Here is a 21,796-nt window from a genome sequence, read left to right as displayed (position 1 = left end):
GTTAAGGTCCTCTTTGAAGCCACGAGAGTAGCCATTGTAAAAGCTTTGTCTTTCTCTCTTGAGATGGGAAGGATTTCCTCAGTCGTGTCGAGGTTTGCACCTAGGAAGTTGATGCGCTGAGAAGGTAGAAGGACTGATTTCTTCCGATTGAGCATGAGTCCTAAATGATTGAAAAGCTGCAGACAGGCGTTGGAAGATCTGGATGCGCTTTCCAAGGATGGAGCCTTGATCAGCCAGTCATCCAGATATGGAAAGACTTGATGATGGTGGTGCATGAGATATGCAGCTACTGGGGAGAGACACTTTGTAAAGATGCGAGGTGCAGACTGGAGCCCGAAGGGCAGGACGCGAAATTGAAAGTGTCTGCCTGCCACCGCAAACCTTAAATATTTTTTGTGATTTCTGTGAATCGGGATATGGAAATAAGCGTCCTGAAGGTCCAGGGACGTCATGTAATCTTCCCCTTCCAAGAGTTGTAAGACCTCCTGGATCGTTACCATGTGAAACGACTGCTTCTTCAGGAATTTGTTGAGGGCCCTGAGGTCCAAAATCGGTCTCCATTTTTTCTCTTTTTTCCGGATTAAAAGAAGCGAGAATAAAATCCCTTCCCCCGTTGAGACAGAGGGACTTTCTCTATCGCCCCTTTGTGGATCATAAGAGAGAGTTCTCGGAGAAGAAGCGTAGATTTTTGTGAAGCACAGGGCGGGGAGGAGTTTGGGGAGGAATATGTATGAATTGTAAAGAATGGCCGAATTGGACTAATTGTAGAACCCAACGGTCCGTGGTAATCTTCCAATTTTTTAAGAAATGTGAAATCTTTCCTCCAATTTTTGATGATGGAAATGAATCTGGGGCTGGCTGAAGAGAAAGGTCATTGTCTACGTCCGTTGTTTCTTCGCTGGCCTTTACCACGAAAGGACGACTTGCCATAAGAGGATTGTTGGCTATGTTGCTGGCGCTGCTGGTACTGGGATCGACTCTGGCCTGAAGAAAATGAAGACCGGTATTGGTAGTTCCCTCTATTGGGACTGTCCTCTACCTCTGGAACCACGAAAGGACTGGTTTTTGTACTGGAGAGTGCCCAATGCTATAGCAGTGTCCGTGTCCTTTTTTATATTCTGCAGCGCCTCATCAATCTGTGAGCCAAAGAGAGACTGGCCATCATAGGGCATATCCAATATTTTTGTTGCACCTCAGGACGAAAGGAAGTTGCCCTTAGCCAACCTTGTCGTCACAAGACTGCCGCTCCAGCCTACTGGCGAAATCCTGTTGTAGCGATATCCATCGCACAGTCTATTATTTCTGATGCTGAGGTCTCACCCTCTAGCAAAATCTTTTTTACCTCTTCTTTTGATTTGTTAGGCAGCTCAGATAGATATGGGGCGATATCTGCCCATAGTTGTCTGTTGTAGCGCCCCAAAAGCGCTAAAGCATTGGTTGCCTTCACTGTCACTGCAGACATTGAAGAGAAACGCTTCCCAATGTTATGGTATCTAACCTCCTGCCTTCCTTATCCGGAGGTGCTGATAACGGGGCAGAAGGATTCCTTGAGTTCTTCTCTGCCGCCTGTGTAACGACCGAATCTGGTTTGGGATGTCCTACCAAACAGGCCGGTGCAGTATCAGGTGCCCTATACTTTTTATTCAAACAAGGTACCACTGGAGGTACCGAGGAAGGGTTCTGCATGACTTTAACACCCTGCTCCCATAGGTAATCAATAATGGGAATTGATCTTACTGATTTCTTGAGAGGCTCCTTAAAGTCATATAAGAAGTAGTCTTGCTCTTGAGAGACCATTGGTATCTTGAAACGTTGAGCGTCCCTCTCAACTACATTATGGAACCCTCCAATGTCGGCTGGTGGTGAATCTGCAGGCGCAGGCACTGGAGACGCGGGAGAGGGTAGAACAGTCATCCCAGTCATCGTGGATAGACTGAGTATCTTGCAGTTCTTCCCTCTTCCTGCTGTTCTGCCTCTTCCTCATCAGTAGTAGGAGGATGTGGTAAATCAAACCATTCCGGCTGTATGCTCAAAGGTGGAGGCCGAGGTCTTCGTGAAGGAGATACTGTCGGAGGTGGAGGAGCAGGAGGCTCTGGAAACCTCCGTTTATAGTCCTGTATAAAGGTTCCGCAAGTCGGTAACTAAAGAGGCTGGAAGGCAAACCATAGGAGGAGGTGGCGGATTTTATTCCTCCTCCTGATCCTCTTCTTCATCCGAACTCTGACATTTAACATGAAGCTCCGAAGGGCTTGTCGCCGTCTGAAACAGGTCTCCTTCATCTGAATCCTCCTCCTGAAGAAGACTTGCTGGAGGTAGTGGTTGGACTCTGCTTGGCGATGTTAAAGCCGGTGTCAGAGATTTCTTTGTGATTTTCAGGCGCACACATGTGGTTTGTGGACCAGAATCTATCATCGTTGACGAGCCCGTCGACGGTGGAGTGTCAACGGGTGTCTTGGCTAAAGGAGTCATCGTCGACGAGGTAATCGTCGACAGTGGAGACATCACGGAATACGTCGCCGACGGCTTCTTCGTTGACGGTATCCTCGTCAACGGTGCTTTCGCCGACGACGTTTTTGCCGACGGTGCAGACGTCGACAATGGTGACTTCGTCATCGACGATGCTGTCGATGGCGAGTCCAGCGTCGACAGGTTCTTCGACGTCGACGGTGCTTTCTTGATGGTTATCGTCAACGACACAGTTTTACCTGCCGTCGACGATGGGGTCGCCATCGAAGACAATGACGACGATGCCGTCGACGTAGAAACTGTCGTCGTCAATGCAGTAGACATAGCTCTCCTCGACGATGAAGCCGTTGTCGACAATACCATTGTCGACAGTGTCCAAACAGGCTTTTTGAAGGTGTGAACTTCCTGAGAGGAACCCTTCGCAGAAGTTGCCTTGGAGAGAGCCTCTGAAGACTTCTTTGACATCTTCTTTTGAGGAGGAGCCGTAGCACTAAGGGCAGCCACCCTTGGTCTCTTTAGAGAAGATTTTGAAGAGACTGAAGAACCTTCACTTTCCTCAGAAGATTTCAGGTGGTCCCTGTCTTTCAGCCTCTGGAGCCAAATTAATAGGCGTCCCTCACGATCTTTGAGGGTTTTAGTGGAAAAGGTACGACATACCACACAGTCTTTGGCAGAATGGTCTGGATACAGGCAATCTTTATGCTGGTCATCAATATGCAGCCTCTTTTTTCCACATGAAGCACAGGATCTAAAAAGACCCTTTTTTGGTGTTTCAGCCATGGTGATATCAGCAATCACAGATGGATCAGAATAAAATATCCTAGAACACTGGAAACCAGTTGTGAAGAAAAGAACTGAGTAGAGCTCAGGGGAGACTCCCTTGGCACAACGTGCGGTAGAAAATCTGAGGGATTGAGGCTCCTTCCAGGAGGGTTCTTGAGGGAAGTGACAGCTGATTGGCTCTTTTCTAGAGTTTGGTCCTTTCTACAAAAGGAAAGGGATAGGTTACTAATGTGAGACTTTTAGGCCTATTTATCTATATGTCTATGGGACATTACTTTATTTATATACCGGGGACTCCCATTTCTACTACGGGGAATGATTCAGGCATGTGAATCTATGAAAGACACCCCTAATACTGGATTACTGACCTGTTACCTGCTTTGCAGAGACGCATAATAGCTTATTATACAATTGTTTACACCATTGCTATTTGTACGTCATTCATTTTTAAGGCAATACTACTAACAATTATTAGCTCTCAATTTATCAACCTCGGAAGCAGAACAGATTAAGCTTGCTTTGCCAGGATGTCAGCTGCAAGCTCTTTATTCACTGAGCAGTCTTGCTATTGCTGTATTAGCGTGGCTACATATTTTCCCATTACCGTCTATTAATAAGCAAGGGACATGATAAAATGCACGTCAGAAAATAGAGCTTTGAAGGCCAGGCTTCTGACATAAATTGCATGAAGGGTGATGGGCCGCTCAATTTAGGATGTCCTCATCTCTCCAGCTATACGGGTGACAGCAGCCAATAATAAACCAGATATGAACCTGAAGACTAATATTTAATTTTCCTTAGAGGACAGGGCCTAACATCACTTTGCTCACCATACAAACCTCGCACGGTTTTCTTTTGTGAAACAGTGGTCCTACGTTCTGTGCCTGGAAATGTAATCCACAATGGCAAGATGGGCAAAGGGCTCATCACTGTGTGACAAGATTATTTTGAAAACTGGAATGTGTTGACACTTTCAATGCATTTTATTAGAAGGGGCCTGAACAAAATGTGTTAGCTAAGACTGAACTTGGAGTTCTAAGGACCAAATTAAGATGCCAGGTCGAGAACGTTGCACAGCCAAGATATATATATATTATATATCCAGAGTACCAATGTGGACTTGAAAGGAGAGTTGTGGTACCCCATCTGCAGCTGTGAAAGATTAACTGGAGTCTGTGAAGCAATTTCTAATGAACTTGTGGAACAACATTTTATTGGGGAAGAATTTCACTTCTCCAGGACTGGGATAATCTGACCAGCTTTTGTGAAGACAACATTGGCAACTCAACTTTGTGATTTTTAACACTAACAGTTATTTTGAGGGATGCTGGGAGGCTGAGGGGTAAATCAAGGCCAAAAACACGATGGCTTACCCATTGTATCTGACCCTGTGGAGCTCTTGCTAGGCATAGCTTGCAAGCCCACCCTACTGAAGGCTTACAATCTCTGGATAAGTTCATTAGTCTAAGAGGGTGAAAATATTCAGCGTGACAGACCACCCACTTCTATCTGGCTAAACTGTGCAAGCCAAGCTACCAAGGGTTACCGAGGGATCTTTAGCTGTGTTCAGCTTTGTTGGCTCAGTCATAGCTCACAATAACACAATGGCATTGCTATCCCGATTTCCTGTTATTTGCATTTATATAATCACTACCTGGGGTTTATGGAGCTTTATTTTATAGCTCCTAGGATTACATCTCGGCTAAGTTTCTTATTCACGTTAAAGAATGAAAAGGTTACATTTATCTTAGAATCCAGTAATACAAACGCCCAAGTTTCTGCAAACTCCTTCAAAGCGTTATGCACATACCAATCCCCAACAAACTTGTCGAGAATCTTTTTCCTTAAGTTGCTTGTAATGAAAAAGTTACTTAGGATCAATTACACTTCTCCACTACTGGTATAATTTAATGTGTCACATGTTTAGAAAAACTCGCAGTCTTCAACCTGGGAATTCTTAATGTATTTTTTTTAATATAATAACATTGAAATAACTTTAATAGAGTAGACCTCCCATCTCATTCTGCCCTTTTCAAACCTGACCTAAACAGTTCACTGGAGTGCTTTAAGCACCACTACTCAGAAAGTTTCTTATATGTTCGTTTTATAATTTTTTATTGATTTTGCAATGAAAAACAAACATTACAGAAACTTTTTCCTTAAGTCAGTACGTTACATTCTCAAGTACCAATAGAATCAACAGGTTTTTTTCTTTCTGGTATGCTATTCATCTCTCACAAGTAACAATTGAACCAGATGGTCTAACACTAATCCAGGGCTCCATTGACCCGGATCCAGGGATTACAAATTTTCTTTTATTTCTTTTGCATCCATTGGGCTTTGTACACCAGCTTCTCCAGTATGGTGCACTGGTTCATTCTACTAGTCCACTCAGTGATTCTGGAAGCTCAGGCCTCACAGCAGTGGCATGCAAGGTCCCTCTTTACAAACAAGCAGCAGTAATGTGTGATCTCCCTTAAAATAAATTATTGCCAAAAGTTTGGTAGGCTTGGAGCAAAACGGAAAGTTGCTCCACAGCTGTATTGGGGACCAGCGAGCTCTTACCCGTCATCAAAGAGCTGCAGGAAAAAATGCAGGTGAAAGAGCGTGGATATGGAGACCTGAGTGGAACTGTTAAAGGGCAGTGGGAGGGAATCCATGGAGAAGGAGGTCGTTGGGGTGTGCCCAAAAACATTGTTGCACCAGGCACCACCAGCACCAATGCCCCTGAGTAAAATCATCAAATGTATGCATATGTAAAAGTGCAATGAGACAGAAAGTAGAGAAGCAGATGCAAAAAGAGTAAAATAAACCCGCTCATATTAGCATGTGTTAAGTGAAACCTTGCTCTGGGCACATTGACGTTGCTAGAGAAGTTGCTGGGTGTGCGTGCGCTGCCATGGTGAGCAGGACTGCCTCTGGCGCTACGGGTGGCAAGTGGAGCTACACAGAGAGGTCAAGTGCGACAGAGAGCAGGAGAACCACGAGACTGCTCATCTGTCCTTAGCTGACCACATAAAATGTGGGCGTGTTGCCACACCGAAAAAAAGAAAGGCACGCTGCTGGCATTTTTGAAGGCCAAGTGCTGTTTGCCACGCTGCATTAAAGAATGATACTTTTTTTAAAGGAGTTTGGCGAGCTGCAAAGTAAAAGAAAGGCATGCGGCTGCCATTACTAAACCGCGTGCATAGCACAGTGCACTCACACCTCTGGACCCATGCATAGGACCGTGCACTCACACCTCTGGATCCGTGCATAGCACGCTGCACTCACATCCTCTGGACCCGTGCATAGCGCTGTGCACTGGCACCGCTGGACCCATGCATAGCACCATGCACTCACACCTCTGGACCCGTGCATAGTTCTATGCACCGACACCTCTAGACCTGTGCATAGTTCCGTGCACTGACACCTCTGGACCCGTGCATAGCACCGTGCCCTGGCACCTCTGAACCGGTGCATAGCACCGTGCACTCACATCCTCTGGACCAGTGCATTGGCATGGAGTGTTCCATTAAAGACTGAAGGGTGTTGAGTGCTGTCAATAGTTTCTCCCTCTCTGTGAGGAGTTGGGGGGATGTTGGTAAAGAGGGTCAGTCTTTACCAACTGCTAGTCTGTGAGTAATGTCAGTATTAATGTGCCGTTTGGAATGTGAGATTTTTTTGTCCGCGAGTTATGAGACTGCTGTTTATAGTGTGTAACTGCTACGGTGCAGAGAAACTTTCTTCTTGAACATTGGTCCACCCCACACACACAAAACGCTGAATGCCGCATTCTTTGTACATCCCCAGATTTGGGAGCGGGAAAGATGGGTTTTTTAAATTAATCCGGGTGAATGGAATTTCCCTCATTTGCTTTAACTGAAGTGAGTGCAATTAAGCTAAAAAAATAAATTAAAAAAAAGTAAAATACAACCCTTCTGCTTGCTTTAAAATCGAGAGTCTCGCTTTAATTGGGTGAGTTGACACGCTCTACTGAGTAATCAAACTGCTAAGTATGATAGAAATCCCATAATAAACAATCATTCATACATTACTTACAAGGATCATCCATGAATTCATCTTAATGTCTGTTGCCCCGCGCTCATCTTGAAACACCACTTCCAGGTTACATAACCAAGGCTGGGCATATTCTGGCAACTACCTGGGAGTGGGCGGTACCATAATGTGTAAAATGACGTAGAATTGGAGCATTTGATCCAACGTTCGCCAATGTAAAGCACATCGTAAATCCTGAGCTGTGGAGTTTATTTACTTACCTTTTCCCGAGCCGGTTTTGACGAAGTTGATGGGCGACAGCTAATGGCGGCCTTCCTTTCTGGAACGGACTGTGGTTGATATGATGGTCCTCTACTGGGCTGGGCAGACCAGAATAGGATGCCGATGCCAAGATTCTGGATGAAAAGGGTGGCGGCGCGGAGCAGGGTTGATCTCTAGTGACGTACGTGAGTGATCGTTGGATCAGTTTGTGATTAAAGTAAAGCGCGAGCCGTGATTGTAGCAAAACTTAAGAAATAGAATAAACATCTATTTCTTAACTATTGCAACAATCGCAGCACACGCGCTTTACTTTAACCATATTAAAAGTAAAGCGTGGGTGCCTGCTACAAAAGCATAAGAATAACGAAAGAATGACGAGGGAGTCGGAGAAGGGAGGGTGTAGGGGTGAGGATTAAAAAAAAATGAAAATGCTCAAAGACATCGCACGGCCTGGCATCACTGTTGAGCAAAAGTAAACAAAGCTGGCGGCTCGAAAGAATGACGAGGGAGTCGGGCCTGGGATCATTGTTGAGAAAAATTAAAGTTAAACGGCTACAAGTTATCGCGCGCTATACAAAAGCAGGAAGCTTACAAGGAGGGAGTGCAAATAATGAAAGTGAAACGGCTACTGATCGGAAAACCCTTCATTAACACATGAGGTTCGAAATGGAACTTCTGACCTTAATTGAAAGTCAGCCTTGGCTCCAGCGTAAACATGGTTTGCAAATAATTGAAGTTAAACAGCTACAAGTTATCGCGCGCCATCCAAAGGCAGGAAGCTGAAGCCAAATGGCAGCTGTGCACCTCACGCGCGCGCTTGTGTGCGTGATAGCAAACTGGTGGCTGGCAGTTATCACACGCCATACAAAGGCAAGAAGCTGAAGTCAAATGACAGCTGTGCATGTCACGCACACGCTTGTGCGCGCGATAAGAAGCTGGTGGCCGGCGAGGTTGCACTTTTAAAAGCAGCTACTAAATGTCTCTCCAGAGCAGCGCATGCGCTGGCTCAGTCGAGACCTAAAAAACAAATAACTGGGCACTCCCAAACAGTGTGATAAAAGGTGCCTGGTGAGGAAGCACATTGAAGGTACACCAGCACAATTGGCATGACCCATCTGCCATAACCGAGAAGTGAAATAGTAGAATTGATGAATATATTTAAACTAGAGGAAGCGAAAGCGCATAGAGATCGTCAATTGCCTGGGTGCATTCCTCGGCGCGAATGTGTTTTAATCACAGAGTGAGAATATATTATGTGCCTCACTGGAGTGGAGGATGGGTCAAATGTGACTTTCTGTAGTTAAAATAAGTAACCTTAGTCCCAGGTTCATCTCTGCTTGTAGGACTGTTAGATATAGTGATTTATCAAAATCCCAATGACTGAACTTAGCTAAAACTGTTCAGTGGTGAATTTGTATGGAGAGATATCAAACTCTTGATGGCGTTAATGGTCAAGGAAGTAAGATAAAGGAAAAAGACTAAAACAGAAGTACATTAACAATACTGATGCTTCCACATACTAAGTAAATGTTGAAATGTTTAAGTGCATCTAGAGAACTACCTTCTCTTTGTAGAATCTTGTAAATGACGTATTAAGAAAGCCTGGATCTCTCCGACACACCTAGCACATGTTAAAGCAATTACATAAGTTATGTACGAAGAAATAACATTTAGCAAGTATTTTCAATCAGTTTAGTCAACATGGTGTTAATCTCTAGTGGAGGGAAAAGTGTTCTGTGGATAACTGCTACTAATATCAGGTATGGCGGGGAACGCTGCCGGGAAGCGCTTCTATTTCTTCCGGAACACGTGCTGATTGACCTGCCCAGGATTATAGGGAAGCCCCGCGCCCTCCCGGCCCCTCAACCCAAACGACGATGGATCAGTTCGCAAAGTCAGACTGGGGCCCCGGGGGCGGACCACCGGCCGGCTCTGGCCTAGCCGTTTGAGATCTCTCGTCCCTCTTGCAGGCGATCAGTTCATCCCAGGCATCCGTGGAGAACAAGATAGGAGAGGTGCAGGTAGACGTGGCCTTAATCACCCAAGACGTTCGCAAGGCCACAGAACGCATCACCGAGGGGGGAGTCTTGCGTGTCCACAGTGGAAGACGACGTAAACGCCCTCAAGTCTCAGGTGGCCAGTCTCCAGTCGCAGTCCTTGGAGCTACACCGCAGAGCCGAGGATGCCGAAAACAGGGTGCGTCGCAACAACCTGCGCCTCTTGGGCTTCCCCAAGGGAGTTGAGAAAGACCATGCGGCCACCTTTATGGAGACCTGGATCCGCTCCTGGATGCCCAAGGAGAAACTCTCCCCCTGGTTCGGGCCCACCACTCCCTTGCCCCCAGGCCGCCGCCGGGAGCCCCTGCTCGCCCTGTCATCCTTTGTGTCCTCAATTTTCACGACAGGGACGCTGTCCTGGGTGCGGCCAGGGATCTGGGGCCACTCCACTACCAAGACTCTAAAATATTGGTGTTTCCAGACTAGTCCAGGGAGCTCCAGGCACAACGTCGTTCCTACGACGAAGTTAAACAAAAACTCAGAGCGATGGGTCTTCGCTATGGGCTCCTCTTCCCGGCCCGCCTCAAGGTGATCTTCCAAAACAAGACCTTCTTCTTCGATTCCCTGCAGGCAGCATGGACCTGGCTCACGGAGGAGCGGCCCCTCCTGCCGGGTGTCCCCCTCTCCCCTGCTCGGAGGGCCCCGGGACGACAGTCAGCCAGCGCCAAAACCCCGACTATCCCGGACCGGATCCCGGAGGAGAGGCGGTCGTCGAGGTGGGGGCTGCCGGTCGCCGGAGCCGCGGTCCCAACACTCGCCGACTCAGGCCCGGGGGCAAGGACCTGATCCTCCACCGCTGGCTTCCTTATTGATCGAGCTGGGAAGCGTCCCAGGACCCAGTGCAACTCTGCGACGTGCAATGTCAGACTTGGACCGGTCGGGGAGCCCTGTGATCTGCGGCTCTGATGGAGAGACCGGGTCGTGAACGATGCTGCCTCCAATGCCTGGGGCTCCACCGTGGGGTCCTTTATCGCTGTGACTGCCTGTAGCTCCCCACACCAGCTCCTATGGGGCTCACTTGATTGGTTTGGTGGGGAATTAACCATTGCTGTTATCCGGGGTCCTAGCAATCTAGCTAAGATATACCTGTTCTTGCTGTTAGCATTTCATCCGAACACATGGAGGGGGGTCCGACTCAGCCATGTTCCCTTTTATGGTTGCTAACCGTTTTAGTTTAGCTATTTACCTCCCCGGGAGGTGCTAGTGTTTAGAATTGTTTAGGGCGACATATGCTTCACTTTGCGAAGTATAGGGTGGGGGGAGTTGGGGGGCGAGGGAGGGGGAGAAGACTACGGGCCGCTGTGTTCTGTTCTTATTGGTAGCAAAATGGCTTTCCCTTCTTCATCAGCTGGCGCACACACCGTTGCCTCCTTTTCCCATGTCTGGGGGCCCCGGGTCTGGGTGGGGCTTCCTCTCCGGCCCGACACGACCTTTCACATGCACCTGCATTACCGGATTCTCCTCTTCACACATGTCTCCTGCCCATAACAGACCTCTTACATTCTCTCCTGGAATGTAAATGGCCTTCTGGACCGCATCAAGCGCACTGCGGTGCTCCATGCAGCCCATCGCCACATGCCCGATGCCTTGCTTCTCCAGGAGACGCACCTTCTGGGTTCCCACTGTCATTTCCTAGCCCGTTACAGGTTTGACCGAGTCTGGCACTCTAACTTCGCCCGGGGTTCCCGGGGGGGGCATTCTTCTTAGAAGGGGGCTTCCCTTTACCCTGGTTACCGTCGACCCCGATGCACAGGGGACATATGAGGCCCTGTCGGGACTGATTGAGGGAAACCCCGTGCACCTGCTGTGCACCTATGTCCCCCCAGCGCTCTTGGCACCCACTCTTCGGCACCTGACACAGGTGATCTCCTCCGTTCCCCAGGGCCTCACGGTCATCGGGGGAGACTTTAACGCTGTCCTGCAGCCCTCCCAAGATGTGACGGGCGCTCCGTCAGCGCAGCGGTTGGTCTCTGCGAGGAACCTAGTGCGATGGACCTCGCCTGTGGGTCTCTGCGATGTCTGGAGGGTATGGCACCCCCGATTGAAACAATACACACACACGTCGGCTGCTCATCACACCCACTCCCATATAGACCTTGTCCTAATGCCCGCCACAGATTGCCAACTGGTGTCAGGAGCGGTTATCCTCCCTAGAGGAATCTCCGACCATTCCCCCATCTCTCTCCGCATCGGGTCCCCTACTCTGGGCCCTCGGATGGTTTGGCGCCTGAACGCTTGGTTCCTGCAAGACTCCACATTGGTGAGTCCCTGGGTCAAGAACTGCGACACTACTTCTCCACCAACACAGTTTTGGTCCCTTCACAGGGAACGCTCTGGGAGGCCGGTAAGGTGGTGGTTCGAGGGGTGGCCCGAGGACTGGTCCACGCCAAGCGCGTAGTCCAGGTCGCCCAACTGGTACAATTGGAATCCCGGCTGTGCAACTGGAGCATGCCCAGCTGACTAACGATACTAGCGACACCTCCAGACAACTGGCGCTGGTCCGGGATGAGATTCGGCGGATCTCCTTGGAGTCCGCCAAAATCCTCTGGCGGACCTCGGTGGCACGCATCTATGGCTGGGGGGACAAAAATGGTAAACTCCTTCATAACCTGGCGTCATACCCCAGAGCCAACCGGATTATCCCGGAGATCCGGACGGTCGCGGGGACCCGTCAAATGACGTCATCGGCCATCGCACAAACCTTTGCACACTATTATGCGACCTTATATGCCACGCGCCCTCCAGGTTCCTCCCTAGCTGGACTAATGGAGGACTCCGGAACCCACCTGCCCTGTGTCTCCCAGGAGACCGCCGATGCTCTGGACGGCCCCCTCACCCCGGAAGAAATACACAGGGCCATCTCCCTGCTCCACTCCGGCAAGACGCCCTGTACCGACGGGTTCCCCCAAGAGTACTACGCAATTTTCCGGGACGACCGGGTTCCCCATTTGATGGAACATTTCCGCCAGGTGGTTGAGGAGGGGTCCTTTCCGTCTGAATCTGATGTGGCTACCATAGTGGACATCCCAAAAACACAGCCGCCCTCCCTAGAATGCTCCGACTACCGCCCGATATCGCTGATTAACACTGAAATCAAAATCTTTGCCACCGCAATAGCCCAACAACTTCGGCCTTTGCTGCAGTACCTAGTCCATCCCGACCAGTGTAGCTTCATGCCTGCCAGGGGCACCCGCCATTGTATTTGCTGCCTCCATCTGGCACTGGCCCATCGTCACCGCCTGTCCCCTTACCTGGCGTTGCTGCTCGTGGATTTCGCGTTTGACACGGTGGACTGGGGGTACCTGGGCGATGTCCTGGAGAGGATGGGATTCGGCCTTCCCTTTCGCCGCCTGATCAGGGTTCTTTATCATAGCCCTAGAGCCTGTGTACTCGTTAATGGTGAGCTGTCGGAACCATTCCCGATCCGAAGAGGCACCCATCAGGGTTGCCCTCTTTAGCCGCTTTTATTTGCTCTGGTGATGGAGCCCCTGGCGGCGTTAATCCGGCAGAACCCCCTTATCCAAGGTTGGGCCTGGGATCTGAGCCAGGTGGATAAAATCGCTCTATATGCGGACGATGTCCTGCTCTACCTGGCGGATCGGGAGCACTCTGGCCCTAGAGCTCTAGAGGTCCTCGTGGCGTTTGAACAGGTCTCAGGGCTTCGCCTTAACCCGACGAAGTCCACCCTGGTCCCCCTGCACCCCTCCCGGGCGTGTTTTGACTGGCTGGCGTTGATCCCCCTCCGGAGGCAATCCTTCAAATACCTGGGCGTGTGGGTGACCCTCCTCCCAGTGCTGGAATGGGCCCTCGATATCGCCTGGTCGCTCGGATGAAGACCGACCTCAGGAACTGGCAGTCCCATCCCCTTAATCAGCTGGGCAGGAGCGCCCTTTTTAAAATGATGATCCTCCCCAGCTTCCTTTACATCCTGCAGAACACCACAGTCCACCCTTCCAGTGGCTGGTTTCGGGAATTGGACAGCTCACTCACCCGATTCCTGTGGGGAGGTGGGCGTTCGCGATTGTCTCTGTCTCATTGCCGGGTTACCCCCTTTGACGGAGGCATGGGGGTCACCAATCTCCACCTTTACTATTTGGCCACGAGGCTCATCGTGATCCACGACTGGTTTACGGGCGGCTGGTCTGACCCTGCTTACCGGGTGGAACTCACTACCCTGGACTTTCCACAGCTTCAGGGATTCCTCTACGGCTCCCCGGTGCCACAAGCCTTACCCCCATTCACTAGGACGGTGCTCATGGCTTGGCGCACAGCCCTTAGACTTGTGAGATGGGACCGGACGCTAACTCGACAAAAAAAGGTATGACATGGAGCCTGGCTGAGGGAGGTCTCGTCCTTGGGAGGTTTCTGTCACTGGGACCTGGTGGGGATTTCGCTCCTTGGGGATGTGCGGGTGGGGGACAACATGCGCTCCTTCTCGGACCTACAAAACCGACATGCACTCTCCCACTCCCAGATCTACAAATACCTGCAACTTCGTCACGCACTACACACACATCTCCCAGCACCCACCACTCTCCCAGAATTCAGCCCTCTTGAGGCGCAGGTAATGATGGGGGACCTGGGGAGGGTGTGTATGTCCCGTATATACCGAGCCCTGGTAAACAATTGCCCTACATCCCTAGACCGACTTCGGGAGCGTTGGGTGGAGTGGGTGGGTCCCTTAGACGATGCAGATTGGCGTGACGCCCTTATGGCACCCAAAACCCTGACTACATCATCCAAGTTACGCCTGGTCCAACACGGCCTACCTTACCCCAACACGTCTCTTCCGAGCTGGCTCGAGAACCTCTCCGGCCTGTGCGCGCTGCGACTCTGCCCCGGCAGACTTCTACCATGTGGTGTGGCTGTGCCCGGCTTTGGAGCCGTTCTGGAGTGGGGTGGAACGTGAGCTTAGGCATACTCTGGGGAGGGAGGTTCCCCATGACCCGAGGCACCTGCTGCTGGGGATATTCGCTGGCTTAGATGGATCTAGGGCTGATGAGCGCTTCCTGGGGACGGCTCTGGTGGTGGCGAAGCGGGACATAACGGCCGCTTGGTCCCAAGCTGCGGCCCCAACGCTGCGGAAATGGAGGAGGGGTGTGAACTGGTGTGGGGTGCAGGAGGAGTCCCTCTTTGAGGCCCGGGGCTGCCCGGAAATGTTCAGCCGGGTGTGGAGTAAATGGTTGAGTCTGTTGCCTTTATGAGGGTCCGAGCCTCATTATGCATGTGTGTAATATGGAAGCTATTGTACCCACTCAGGGGGGTCTTATTATGTCAGTGTTGCCACCAAGGTGGGAAAGGTTTTTAATATTGTACTGTGATTTGCTACCAATGAACTTGTTGTTTCAGAAATTTTATGTCAGTGTTGCCACCAAGGTGGGAAAGGTTTTTAATATTGTACTGTGATTTGCTACCAATGAACTTGTTGTTTCAGAAATTTCAATAAAAATGTATTATCAAAAAAAATATCTGGTATGGACAACCAGAGTCTAATAATCACTTTTCTAGTCAGATCAAACCCACAACTTTAGATGCAAGTAAAAGACAACTGACTGACACTTAAAAGAATGAGATTGATTAACATACCTCATTTATTGCATTCTTATGTGGTAAACTACCTGGAGACTGATAGGGCTGAGAAGCCATTTCAGATTAACCAGAACACGGTGCAGATTGATACAAAGGAAGAACGTAATAAAACAGATCGATAAAAACCCTACCGAGATATCAATGATTCCGAAAGGTTTCTGACCGAATTCTAGAACTCCACAAGAAGTCTAGTGCATCCCTATTTTTCCAAACAGTTCTAGGATTTACCAGAGATAGGAATTAAGCCGAAAGAGCATGTTTACTTACAAAAGTTTCCTAGATTCTGAGAACTTTTTACTTGAAAAAACACTGCTTACTATCATAAAGGGACAGTGATGCTTAAATGTAGAAATGGACCAGAAAGAAACCAAGGTGGAAGCAGATTATTTTACTGCTCGTTGGTAGGTTGGAAGGTCTCTAGCATGATGAAACTCACTATGAACAATGGTTCATCACCTGTGTGTAATTAAATCACATGCAATAGGATTACCAGCTTTACACTCTACAAAATATGAAACAGTTGGAAAGTAACATGAGTGCCAAGTTACATGGCTTAACATTACCATTCCAAATCAGGGTTAAGTCAGATGCTTTAAAAAAACCTGAAAAACAGGAGGTGGATTAAAACAAATTGAATCAATAAGAAGGAAGCAAATCCTTGCAGAATCAAGAGTCGTCACTTAAAGCATTAGATTACATCTGAAATATCTGCATAGATCCAATAATACGATGGAAAGATTATTGAGGATTGATGTGACAGCCTCTCCAACATGCTAGAGATATCAAAGGAAAAGATCTAGAGTGTTTGGTCTCAGAGTTTTGTTGCTCTGGTAGGACTGTTAGAACAAACTTTTAAATGTTGAGTGAAAAAAAGTGATGGACTTTTTTGGTGTCATCTGAAATCTTGAAGTTTCAAGTCATGCAGAAACATTTTATGTGTGGTGTTTAATAGGTCTCATTTGCGTACTTATTTGTAACTTTTAGGTAGGTCACTCTAGTGTAAACATAATGCTGTATGTGAACAATTTGCCATCCAGGATGAATTTTGATTATGATGGAATAGCAAAGGTCAAGTCGTGAATAAAAGGGCAAACTTACATTAACATTAATAGATATCAGGAGGACTCACAGGAAGATACAATCCACAATAGAGTCTCCTGCTGATCTAATGAAAAACAAATATTTTATTCATCTTGAGGTTTTTCACAATTTTATCATGGACAGTTATCAGCATTAATTCATAATGAAGAATTTAATGATTTACACTTTTACTGGAGCAATTTTGAAAAACTGGCCTATGAAATTAAATAGTATTGGACTGAAGTTGTAGGATTTTACTGACAAAGTTGACATTCTATGGGAAATATATAGTGCAAGTGAGAACAAACTTTATTCAGATGTTGGATTGGCGGATACAGCTATAAAGTTACCAGCTGATGATGTGGTGTATTCTTACTTCTGGTCTGTGCTCCAATTTTTGTCAAAGGTAGCAAATTCTTTAATAACACGTTTTTCAATTACTTCTAACTCAACAAACAATCACTTACTTTCCATTTTCTCCAGGCACACTTTATAACTGATGCGGCATTGTGCATCCTTTTAATCTTCTTCCTTGTTAGATAGCATCTGACAGCTGTAGGATAAAACAAAATATATGTCAAACACCTTGCAGTTGGGTATTTAGTAAAAATAAATAAAAATAAATAAAGAGAAGTTTCTGTGACCTGTATTCAGGACAAAAGGTCACTCTTTAGCCTAGCAGATTATGAGACTATAGCAGCAACGCGATGCTTCATAATTACGATGTCCGATATTCCAAAAAGGAAAATTTACTAATTTGTAAATCCTTCTTTTCAATCATAGGCATTCCACCTGAATGCAGTAAATCACCCCAATGCATGTGTGGGATTCCATTTCGAAATATACATTTTTCAAATACAAATCTAGATTTTTTACAAGCCAACGTATGAGGAGGCTATGTATTGTTTTTTTTCTAAACAGCCATATAACAAAAATAGTCAACGTAATAAACAGTTAATTGAAAGCAGGACTCCTTAAACTGGGAAAAAGCAGGAAGGGGTGCTGCCGTTTAACATGAGAGAAAGCTGCTACTGCCTCTTTAGGGATTCAGCGTCCAGTAGCGTTTCATCATGTTAAGCAGCGTCAGCCAGGCAGTTTATTTTTGGGTGTCTGCTTCAAAAGGTATTCATCAAAAAGCTGTACCAAAAGCAGGATCACAGTTGTAGAGAAATAATAATAATTGTAATTCTGAAGCTTATAAAGCGCATGGTTACACTTACCAGTGTGTCCCCGCGCTGAATAAACCGCTGAGGAACCCGTCCTGGCCTGTTCCTGTGAGGCGCCCAACTCCTGGGCACCCCCCTGGTGAAGCCAGGCATCCTTAGCGATTAGGGCCGGTGTGGAGACTAAGCAAGCTATTGCCCAGAGTTGCAGCGTGGGACCCCATGATTAGAGTAGGCACCGTGCCGAGAATTATCGGGTCCGCGGACATTTGAGCTCAAGAGCCTGACGCGACGGGAATTGAACCCTGGTCCCGAGCCAGACCTCTGCATCAGGGTCTGCCGATCTAATCAGTGAGCCACACTCCTCCACAGAAGGTGGGTGAGATATTTATTAAATTCAGAGAGAATACCTATGAAGGAAGACTAAAGTCATAAGTGACCAACTTTCCATTTTCCATCATATGATTTTCTCAGATATTCATAAACAGTAGAATACCATAGCAACATTAAACCAACCCTGGAGTAAAGTGAAGTGAATATTGAGGTAATCGAGCAACCAGTTTTCAGAGATGCAAGACCCACTACAGTGGCTCCTCTGGAGGTGTAATCTATGCAGTACTGCTCAGCAAGATTTGAAATGATCTCCAAGTGGTGGCCCCTCCAATGTCTGGAACTGGTATATCATTTGTCAGGGCACAAAAGCCTTTTTCACTCTTGTGGTGTGAGCCATGTGAATTTGTAAAGTCCTAGTGGCCTTATGGTAGCAGGTTATAATGCAGAAGACTACCCAATTAGCAATGGAGTGCTTTAAGGAAGTTATACCAGTACAAACAGATCCATGCCCTAATGTGCTTCTAATATTTTATCAGAGGATCATTTTAACATCTACCTCTTCTGCCGGAATTCAAGGAACCAGAATGAAGGGTTGGTAGGAAAATGATTAATGTGCAAGTCCAAAAAATGCTGGTGGAAGAAAGTAATGCTGACTTTTTAAGGAAAGCTTATTGCAATAGGAGATAATTAAGATGGAAGACAGTGTAAACTTCTTCTGTGCAAAGAAGTACACTCGCCCCTGCCCGACATGATACCTAATAAGGTGACCTTGGAGGGCAAATGAAAAGGATCTGCTAGGCTAAAAGTGTGGCCCCCTACATTTTTTATCAATCAGTTCCCGATACCCCCTAGAAAATATTGAATCACTAGAATATTCACAATAGGAAGCATTGGCAGCCAAGGAAACTTAAATAAAAGAAACTTACAAGACCTATTTAACCAGGAAAGCATTTATCTTCTTTGTAAGTTGTCTGTTGCACCTACATCTTAAGGTACTAGAAGGAGAACCTCTTTCACTTGAATGCATAAGGTGAACCTTCATTAAGGGCGGCCATGTAGTTGTCTGGAACACTCAAGTGTCCACAATGATTATAGGAAGCATCATGTTCAGTGATGGTAGGCGGGGGTGCACGATGTAACCTGATGTCCTCAAGAGAAGGCTTGGTCTGTATGGAAGCAGGCTGTGAGTGAGTGAGATTTGGAGGAAATGTGGATAACACCACTGACAAAGACAGTCCTATGGAATGATGATTATCTTTGCATTACAGTACTTCAGCTTCGTGATCAGGTTTGGTAGCAGTGGAAGCAGAAGAAAGGTATAAAAAATGCCAATACAGATCTGTTAAAATTAACTAAGGCTTTAGAAAATTGATGCTTATTCTCTCTGAATGTGAATATTCTTCTGTGAGGATAAGTTGCAATATCGAAAACCCCAGATTGAGAACAAGTAGTAAAACTATCTTGTTATTTATCATCCACTAAAGATTCCCTATCACGTGTCTGCTGTGATAATATATCCTGGAGTTCTGCTGTTCCAAAAGGAGACGTCTGGGATGCAGATGTTCATTGACAGTAGCCAGTGCCAGATGATTTTACTATCTTTTGAAATGATTCTGGGACCTTGGCTTTATAGGTAGTACATGATAGTGGTTGTTTTGATCTGTAAAAGGATAAAATAGAAGAGTCAGCCCAATGGAACGATTAGAAAGTAAAGTCGACTTCCTTCAGTTCTTGAATACTGATTGGCCACTTGGAAAGTGCCATTCACTCCATCCTCCTGCTGGAAAGTCTTGTACAATGGTCTGGTCTGAGCTGCTGAAAATGGACTTCCTTATGAATGTTCTCATTCCATAATCACCACACAATTGATTGTAGTCAGGCTATTGTCCATAGTTATCTTTCCGTCCATGTCTTCTAGCACCACAAGATCTTCCAAGCACTCATGTAAGTCATTTGCAGTTTGACATTGGGTACTAAAACTTGTTCAATGCCATAGAGTCAAGCAGAGAGAAAGACCTCATCTATTAGACAAGATGTCCTTCGCAAATAACGTGAAATGATTTGCAAAGAAAGTAGTCTGTTCCCAAAGAAAACAATTCTGTGATCATAACATTCATTATTGTTCCCAAAGTTGAAAGAATCTGGTCTGAAGAAAGGTTATACATACCCTCCTTCACGTGGAGTGTAGGTTTTGAAGAATGACCAATCTTAACTGAATGTCAAAGCTATGATGGACCTCTGTATCGTGTTCACACACAGGTTCTCTGACAATATAATTGAAAATCAGTACACCACTATTTATCCTTGCATGAATGACTAGCACACTCTGGTGAACAATGTACTTCACTCTCTTTCTGGTGAATACTGTATCTAAATGTAGATTCTTCGCCTCTTGGAATATCCCTAGGTGGCAGACTGGATCCGAAAATCTTTCTGCAGTCGCTCATGCATGTTGGTAGGTGGTACCATTGGCTTTAATCTTCACCTGGGACTGCTTCTGGACAGGATGACAGAGCTGCTTATAGGAAGCTCCTCATGCAATGAGGTCAGTTATAACATGACATTTTCTGCACTCTCAAACAAATTATCACTGACAATTTGAGGATGTCCAAGGTATGCATAATCTAACTAGGAACATTATTCCTTCTGAAAGCCCACTCCACTGAACAGGGAGAAAGGTGGCGCTGAGGAATCTGCAGTATCCACCAGAAAGGGTGTTACCTGAGGTTGGTAACTTGTTGCTCTGAAGGATCCTCCTAACTGCACATTTCTCACCCTCTGTATTGATGCCAAAACAAGGTCTTGTCCAGTAGGCGGGTGTAGGAGGCTGACTTTTTATGTATTTTACCAAAATAAGGTACACTATGAAGAAAGTCCAGAAGACTATTATTGCCTCATAGGGCTTAGATTAATAATCCCAAATACTCTCTTTGTGGTTGTGTAGGCAAGCAGTTTAGGCTTATCGGATGGTAGTTTTAAGCATTTGTTGAACTCACAGAGTCAAATTTACAAAAATCAAATTTAAAATCAAATTCAAAACTTTATTCGGTTATTAAGACTAAATAACCATAAAAGTACACTTAAAAATCACAATTAAAAGCGTTCTTACAGTACACCCAAGATAATTCCACATAATTCAGATTACAATTGATTTACGTGATTTAAAAACATTTTTAAGGACGAGGAAATAAATACAACACTTAAAATGCTATCGAGCTTCTGTACAGCTAAAAGAACAGAGTCAATAAATGAGACACACACTCAAGAAGAAAGTCAATACCAATTTAGAAACATAACCGGTATTTTTATGTATCTTTTAACACCAAGAACTTCGTTATTACAGGGGGCGTGGCTAGCGACCAGCCAAGATGGCCGCAGCTTAGCAGAGCTCTGTGACTAACGAGCCCTTTCCCATAAAATCCGAGCACTTATCCTGCATATAGACGGTGCTGCAACACAGAATCTGAGGCGGGAGGACCTCCGGTGCACGCCGCACTAACCTTTCTCGCTGAGCTCCCAAAACTTGCGGCGCATTGCCGCGGCGAAAATCGCAGCCTTGCCTAAGCGCTGGAGCCGGGGACTAAAGTGAAAACGCGGCCCGGCTGCGCGGAGCCCAGAACGGAGTAGAAATCGCCGACGGCGGGAGGCGGCGGCCGAGGCGCGGTGCTCCGGGACCTGCACTAAGCTGCACTGACTGGGGCAGAAAGGCGAGGGCTCCCACCCACAATCAGCGGAGACGAACTCTGGCCTGTGTTTATAGAGTGGCGGTCTGAGTCCGGCGGCGGGAACATTCGCGCCATTGGAGCTGGTGGTGACGGCCTACGATCAGCAACCGGGACACTGTTCGAGGGGCGATAAGAGCCTTGAGACATCGGCGCAAATAAGGTGGCATAATGCTAACGGCACCCGCATAGCGCAACAGTGTCAACACTGGAGAGGGGGTGCTGACCCTGGGGGCCATAGGAGACACCGGACGCCCGGCAGGGCCGGGTCACCCCAGTGGCGTTAAGGAGCGCCGAACGTAGAATTCAAGCAGGATTGGCCAGTGGGTGACGGTGCGGGGCC

The 21,796-nt window shown here is 47.1% G+C and overlaps 1 protein-coding gene across 4 annotated transcripts in view; it reads right to left on the bottom strand.

Moving 5' to 3' along the window:
• MYO19 (myosin XIX) overlaps window positions 1–21,796 on the bottom strand; it is a 580,271-nt gene that overhangs the window by 79,119 nt on the left and 479,356 nt on the right. For all 4 annotated transcript variants that reach the window (XM_078679796.1, XM_078679798.1, XM_078679795.1 and 1 more), the window contains one exon: window positions 16,703–16,788. In XM_078679796.1, the coding sequence (XP_078535922.1) occupies window positions 16,703–16,788 (86 nt within the window). The remainder of the gene's footprint in view (window positions 1–16,702; window positions 16,789–21,796) is intronic.

This window comes from Lissotriton helveticus, chromosome 3_1, assembly GCF_964261635.1.
Source record: "Lissotriton helveticus chromosome 3_1, aLisHel1.1, whole genome shotgun sequence".
Classification (NCBI taxonomy): Eukaryota; Metazoa; Chordata; class Amphibia; order Caudata; family Salamandridae; genus Lissotriton; species Lissotriton helveticus.
Note: the sequence above shows the minus strand (reverse complement) of the source record. Positions and strands in the feature narration are given on the sequence as shown.